The sequence below is a fragment of the Fibroporia radiculosa genome (assembly GCF_000313525.1).
Source record: "Fibroporia radiculosa TFFH 294 genomic supercontigs, scaffold2802, whole genome shotgun sequence".
NCBI lineage: Eukaryota > Fungi > Basidiomycota > Agaricomycetes > Polyporales > Fibroporiaceae > Fibroporia > Fibroporia radiculosa.
The window spans coordinates 1-6,576 of record NW_012133366.1 but is presented as its reverse complement, the minus strand read 5'-3'; the positions used below and the strand labels follow the sequence as shown (position 1 = coordinate 6,576).

Genomic DNA, 6,576 nt, shown 5'->3' with positions numbered 1-6,576 from the left:
TGGATTTACAGGAGATTCGTCCGATACGAACCGGAGGGTTGAGTAATGGTAGGCGTGTGGGAGACGGCCGGGGCACGGCCGATTGGTGGCTAAGGGCACTGATGCTTCCGTTCCACTAGCTCTGATATCTCGGTCAATGCTGGTTGTCCCGAGCGCCCGGGTTTGACATGCCCTCTAAATTCATTAAGTAAGTTATATAGGCTCACCACGGCGCTCTTGATCTGCACGTCCCCTCGTCTCATCCTGCCATGAGCGACCTAGAGCGTCCTGCCGCCCACATCGACGACTCTTCCTCGTCGGTTGAGAAGAAGCATCTCGACCACGACGTCGTCGCCAACTATGAGGTCGATATCGCTGCACAGCTCGCCTCGGGCAACGATTTCGTCCTCGATCCGGTGGAGGCCAAGAGGGTTCGGTATGTCGCACTCTTCTCTGCGCCATCGACTTGACTTGACTGGTGCTTCACAGGCGAAAAATTGACTTGTATTTACTGCCTCTCATGTGCAGTGAGTATACCCTTTGCGCTGTGAAGTTTTGCCAAGATGTGCTGACCGTTGTGCCTTTTTGCCAGTAATGTACCTGTAAGCGTCTCTCGTGTCCAGTCCGGACCGCCGGCCATGACTCACGCCACCCCCAGGATGCAATTCGCGGACAAGACAACACTTGGCCAGTCTGCTGTCCTCGGTCTGCTGTAAGCCCCCACTCCGTAGCTGTGCATACACGCGCTCACATCCGCTCCACGTCCGGCAGCGACTCTCCGAATGCCTTCCTGACGCAGAACCAATTCAATTGGCTCGGGACCATCTTCTACCTGTTCTACCTCGGCTTCGAGTTCCCTCAGAACTACGCTCTCCAACGCTTCCCGGTCGGTAAATGGGTTAGGTGAGCTGCTTCCTTTCTCTCCTGCGCATATATGCGTTCCTTTCATATATGAGCTAACATGCGACTGCCGACAGCGTTAATATCCTGATCTGGTCCATTGCACTACTGTGTCATGCGGCAGCGAAGAGCTTTGGGGCACTGTTCGCGTGTCGTGTCTTCCTCGGTATATGTGAGGGTGCGATCACACCTGGGTTCATGATTGTCACCTCCATGTTCTACACACGCCAGGAGCAGACGTTGCGTGTGGGTTATTGGTGTGCGTATTCATCCTCTCTGCTTCACATAGTGCAGACTTGTTAACTGTGACAATGGTGAATTGCTAGTCCTTATGAACGGTGCTGCAATCATCGCGCTTGGGCTTATTGCGTACGGGACCCTTCACATCCAATCGAGCGTTCTCGAACCGTGGCAGTGGTGCGTCGCTGACCTAGCATGCGTATGCCTGCAACGAAGGCTAAAGTGCTGTACCCCGTAGGCTGATGCTCATTTTTGGGATCATCACATTCGTTGTTGCGATCCTGTTCTGGTGCGTTTAGCATACATGCCGTGTGTCTGATGGCTTGACATGCTGAACATAATGTGCTTAGGTTCATGTTCCCAGATTCTCCCGCTAACGCGTGGTTCCTCACCCCGGAAGAAAAGATGATCGTAGTCGAGCGTATCAAGGTAAATCAGGCTGGTGCAGAGAACAAGCGGTTCAAGAAGGATCAGTAAGTAGTTTGTCTTCACATTATGGGACGGGCTGTGACGAGATGCTATGTAGGATGATCGAGTGCCTCAAGGACCCCAAGACCTGGCTAATTTTTTTCTTTGCTGCCATTTCGTGCGTGTCCTGCTGCTTGTGGTGGGCCGAGTTGTGCTTACCATGTGTTGCGAAGGAATGTCACGAACTCGGTGCGTGTCTACGGTACTAGAATACGAGAGGTGATCTAACATGATTTTTGTACACAGCTCAGCAACCAGAGACAAATCATCGTCTCCGAGTTCGGGTTCACCGATCTCCAGACTACGCTGCTCGGATGTGTCGACGGTGTCGTTGAGAGTGCGTTTCCGTGCTTCTAATCTATTGTTCGCGCTAATGGACGTGCGTTCATTCGTTCGCTTCTATACGCGCAGTCATTGTAATTTTTTGCACAACGATGTCCGCTACGTACTGGCCTAATGGCCGTGCATACTCGGCTGCACTTGCTTATGCCGTGGCGATCCTCGGCTCTATCCTCGTGAATGCGCTGCCATCGTCGGACAGGGTCGGGCTACTATTTTCGTACTGGATTTCGAGTGCGTATCGTTTTTCCCTGACGCGTCTGCTGTCTCGCGACGGGCGGTCTTCCAATGTCGATGCCGTACTGATGAATGTTGCCCTGTCTTGTCTAGTCACGATGATCGCGCCGTTTGTCGTTGTTCTGGCATGGGTCGGGTCGCTTACAGCAGGACACACGAAGCGCGTAACGATGAACGCCATGGTCATGGTCGGATATGCTATTGGTAATGCCGTCGGGCCGCAGTACTGGCTAGCGAAATATCAGCCTCGGTAAGTCTCCTTTCATTCTTGCACGAGACAAGGCGGCTGACATCGCGCCTACCTCGCAGGAACCATGTCCCATGGGCGATCCTTACTGCATGCTGGGCCACCTGTCTCGTGCTGCTGCTGGTCACTCGATGGGTGCTCGTACGGGAGAACGTGCGGCGCGACGCGGAGCCACACGACCCGACGTATGATGAGGTGTACGTGACGGATGAGAAGACGGGCGAGGAGAAGAAAGTTGATAAGGTTTGTCTCGTGCTGCCTTCTGTCTTTTTTGGATGTACATTAATGTCGAACCCCACCCTACAGGCCTTCTTGGACCTAACAGATATCCAAAACCGGGACTTTAGGTATGTCCTGTAGATCATTTAGAAGATTGGATGCGGGGAGGAGTGAGATGCCGGATGAATCTTTGTCAATATTTTTTTTGCTATAGCATTTGTGTTGTTTATATCTTAATGAACGGAGACGTCTTGATTAATGGAATAAGGAAAAAAAAATTTAATGATTCTAGTTTGCCATGAAAATTGTACTATGGTGTGTGCTAGTGCCGGTGAGACTCTGAAGGCCATACAATACTTGGGTAACATGAGACACGGCCACTAGAGCGCTAACGCTATGGGATGGCCTCAGATGGGTAACGAGGTCAGCGTCGTCCTCGTTTCAGAGCACCCTCATGACGAATTGCGATGGCAACATCTGTAACGACAACATGCCTCTTGGCTACGAGTGCACAACATACGAGGAAAGGGATCAACGTTCCAGAGGCCTGCGCCAAATGAAAATGTGCGGCTTTTGTGGATAAACCCATTCGATTCTGTACTGTCACCGCCGGATTTGTTCCAATGGATGGCGGACAAAAGTATGGCGGAAATTAAGCTGGTGCAGTGTTACTGGGCGCGCAGGTAAACCCGGCGGGATGACAGGATGGATGAGGGGTACAGAGCAGGTGCCCATTGAGGTGTGAGCCCATCGCGCCGTGTGAGTCGGCTATACTTTGCCACTGCCCGTCTGCTGCGAGCCCATTCCCCGCTGCAATGGATGCCATCCGGGTAGCAAAGGCATGTCGTTTTCCTGTCCATCCACGCAACTTCTGGTGATGACTGACGCACATCCCGACCAGGCCGAAGGTGTTCTCTGCAGCAAAGCAGGAACCACAAGCGGAAGCTCAGCGAGCACGCACCAAGGCCCCAGAAAACACCATCCTCGATCGTCAAATCTTCAAAGTCAGTACCCTCAGCAAAAATACAGAGTCAAAGGCGAAAGAGTGGAGAGATGCGTGGCGGCAGGTTGAAGGCGGCGTGGCGGTGTGAAGAGGGCAGCGAGTCGAAGGCGGGGCAGCCGTCTCGCTCAACAGCGAGACGAGTGGCGGCGCGGAGGGCGGCGGGTTGAAGGCGGGATAGCCGTCTTGAGGCTGTTGAGCGAGACGACGCCGTGGCGGCGCAGAGGGCGTGGCGGCCGTATGAGGAGGGTGGGGGAGTCGGGGGCGCGTTGAGGGCAGGGCGAGGGTGTGTGGGAGTGACTTACCAGGGCTCACTATGCGTGTGGAAAATGACATATGTAGTTAAATCAAGAAACTGGGTCACTCGATGAATTGCGTTGAAAACGCGCGAAGAAAGCTGAATTATATGATTAACACCAATTTGGTCTATCTCATGTTGAATGACACAGTTTCTCGTTCTAATTCATGTCAATTCTCACTGGGATGTATGTCTTGGTGTCTGAATTATCTTACATAGATTCTTACGGTGCAGTCTGTTCCGGCACCCCGGCAGAGGCCATCAGAATCCCGGCGCAGGGCGTCTAGCACCTCTGCGCCTGTCTCACACTCTCTCGCCGCATCGGTTTCGCTGGCGGTTTGTACGTTTTCTGGGGCACCGGCACCGTCCTCGAGCTGCTGTTCTGTCTCCTCATACGCTGTGTTCTAGCCATAACGCTGTCCCCGTCATCTTTCACGGACACGCGACTCAGAGCTGCCATCGCCCCCTTTCTACCCTCTTCTCGCCAAGTTAGATTCCATCTTGATGATGTTGGTACACTCGGTCATCGGATTGAGGTCTTCAGCTGGGGATAAGAGTAAATACACGTTTGCGGATCCTTGACATGATAACCTCCAGTAATAATGATATTGCACATCAGGAGAAACTAAGAATAACCAAGATGCTTAAGTTTGCTAACGTAGTACGACATGAAATGACACCTTCAATGTAGTCATTCGTACAAGACTGTCAACACACAAGTTCATATTTGTGTCGTAAGTGGTACTAAGTTGGGCTGATTCCGGGAAGATTCACGGTCGCTTACCTCAGCGCTCCCATCCGCGTCCTGCACGAGGAAGCGCGCGGTGGACGAAGACGCGTGTTTTCAGATGACGCGATCGAGCACTAGGTCAGTGCTCGATCGCGTTCTGGCGTATGAGAATCTTATGTAAGCGTCACCCAGACCTTGCCACAGGTGATGCATTGATGCCCCAGTAAGTGCCAAGTAGGATTGGACTCAACGAGAACCTCCAGCGACGGACGCTTCTAGGAGCCTGGGCTGAGGGCACTGATGCTTCCGTCCTACTATGTAGTTCTGATATCCCCGTCAATACTGGCTGTCCCGAATACCCGGGTGTGACATGCCCTCTGAATTCATCAAGTAAGTTATATAGGTCCACCTCGCCGCTCTTGATATGCACGTCCTCTCGTCTCATCCTGCCATGAGTGACCTAGAGCATCCTGCCGTCCACGTTGACGACTCGTCTTCGTCCGTCGAGAAGAAGCATCTCAACCACGACGTCGTTGCCACCTATGAGGTCGATATCGCTGCACAACTCGCCTCGAGCAACGATTTTGTCCTCGATCCAGTGGAGGCCAAGAGGGTTCGGTATGTTGCACTTTTCTCTGCCCAATTGACCTGACTTGACTTGCGCTTCACAGGCGGAAACTTGACTTGTATGTACTGCCTCTCATGTGCAGTGAGCATTCCCATTGCGTTCTCAAGTTCCACCAAAGTGTGCTAACCGTCACTTTTTTGAAATCAGTAACAAACCTGTAAGCGTCTACCGTGTCCAGTCCAGACCGCCGGCCATGACCCACGCCACCCCCAGGATGCAATTTGCGGACAAGACAACACTTGGCCAGTCTGCTGTCCTCGGTCTGCTGTAAGCCCCCACTCCGTAGCTGTGCATACACGCGCTTACATTCACTCCACGTCCGGCAGGGACTCTCCGAATGCCTTCCTGACGCAGAACCAATTCAATTGGCTCGGGACCATCTTCTACCTGTTCTACCTCGGCTTCGAGTTCCCTCAGAACTACGCTCTCCAACGCTTCCCGGTCGGTAAATGGGTCAGGTGAGCTGCTTCCTTTCTCTCCTGCGCATATATGCGTTCCTTTCATGTATGAGCTAACATGTGACTGTCGACAGCGTCAATATCCTGATCTGGTCCATTGCACTACTGTGCCATGCCGCAGCAAAGAGCTTTGGGGCACTGTTCGCGTGTCGTATCTTCCTTGGTATATGCGAGGGTGCGATCACACCTGGGTTCATGATTGTCACCTCCATGTTCTACACACGCCAGGAGCAGACGCTACGTATAGGTTATTGGTGTGCGTATGCTCTCTCTGCTTCACATGGTGCAGACTGGCTAACTGCGACGATGGCGAATTACTACAGACTTTATGAATGGTACTGCGATTATCATGCTTGGGCTTATTGCGTATGGGACCTTGCACATTCGATCGAGCGTTCTCGAACCGTGGCAATGGTGCGTCACTGATCTAGCATATGTATGCCTTCAACAAGGGCTAAGACATTGTTATCCGTAGGCTGATGCTCATTTTTGGGATCATCACATTTGTCGTTGCAATTTTGTTCTGGTGTGTTTAGTATCTATGCCGTGTGTCTGATGGCTCGATGTGCTGAATATGATGTGGTTAGGTTTATGTTCCCAGATTCTCCCGCTAACGCGTGGTTCCTCACCCCGGAAGAAAAGATGATCGTAGTCGAGCGTATCAAGGTAAATCAGGCTGGTGCAGAGAACAAGCGGTTCAAGAAGGATCAGCACGTATTTTGTCTTCACACTATAACGGTATTTAATGAGATGCTTGGTAGGGTGATTGAGTGCTTCAAGGATCCCAAGACTTGGTTAATCTTTTTCTATGCTGCCACTACGTGCGTGTCTTA

At 52.1% G+C, this 6,576-nt stretch overlaps 2 protein-coding genes across 2 annotated transcripts; both read left to right on the top strand.

Annotated features, from left to right (window-relative positions):
* Nucleotides 1-248: 248 nt before the first annotated feature.
* On the top strand, nt 249-3,720 carry FIBRA_04314 (uncharacterized protein; the record flags this gene model as incomplete). Its single annotated transcript, XM_012326127.1, has 16 exons — nt 249-415; nt 469-506; nt 572-581; nt 638-691; nt 751-882; nt 957-1,138; nt 1,206-1,296; nt 1,358-1,408; nt 1,470-1,592; nt 1,646-1,705; nt 1,761-1,776; nt 1,834-1,924; nt 1,999-2,413; nt 2,473-2,653; nt 2,717-2,757; nt 3,531-3,720. 16 exons carry the CDS (start codon nt 249-251, stop codon nt 3,718-3,720), a joined length of 1,842 nt encoding a protein of 613 aa, XP_012181517.1.
* Nucleotides 3,721-5,108: 1,388 nt separating this feature from the next.
* On the top strand, nt 5,109-6,513 carry FIBRA_04313 (uncharacterized protein; the record flags this gene model as incomplete). Its single annotated transcript, XM_012326126.1, has 9 exons — nt 5,109-5,275; nt 5,329-5,343; nt 5,433-5,552; nt 5,612-5,743; nt 5,818-5,999; nt 6,067-6,157; nt 6,219-6,269; nt 6,331-6,457; nt 6,505-6,513. 9 exons carry the CDS (start codon nt 5,109-5,111, stop codon nt 6,511-6,513), a joined length of 894 nt encoding a protein of 297 aa, XP_012181516.1.
* Between the last annotated feature and the right edge of the window lie 63 nt (nt 6,514-6,576).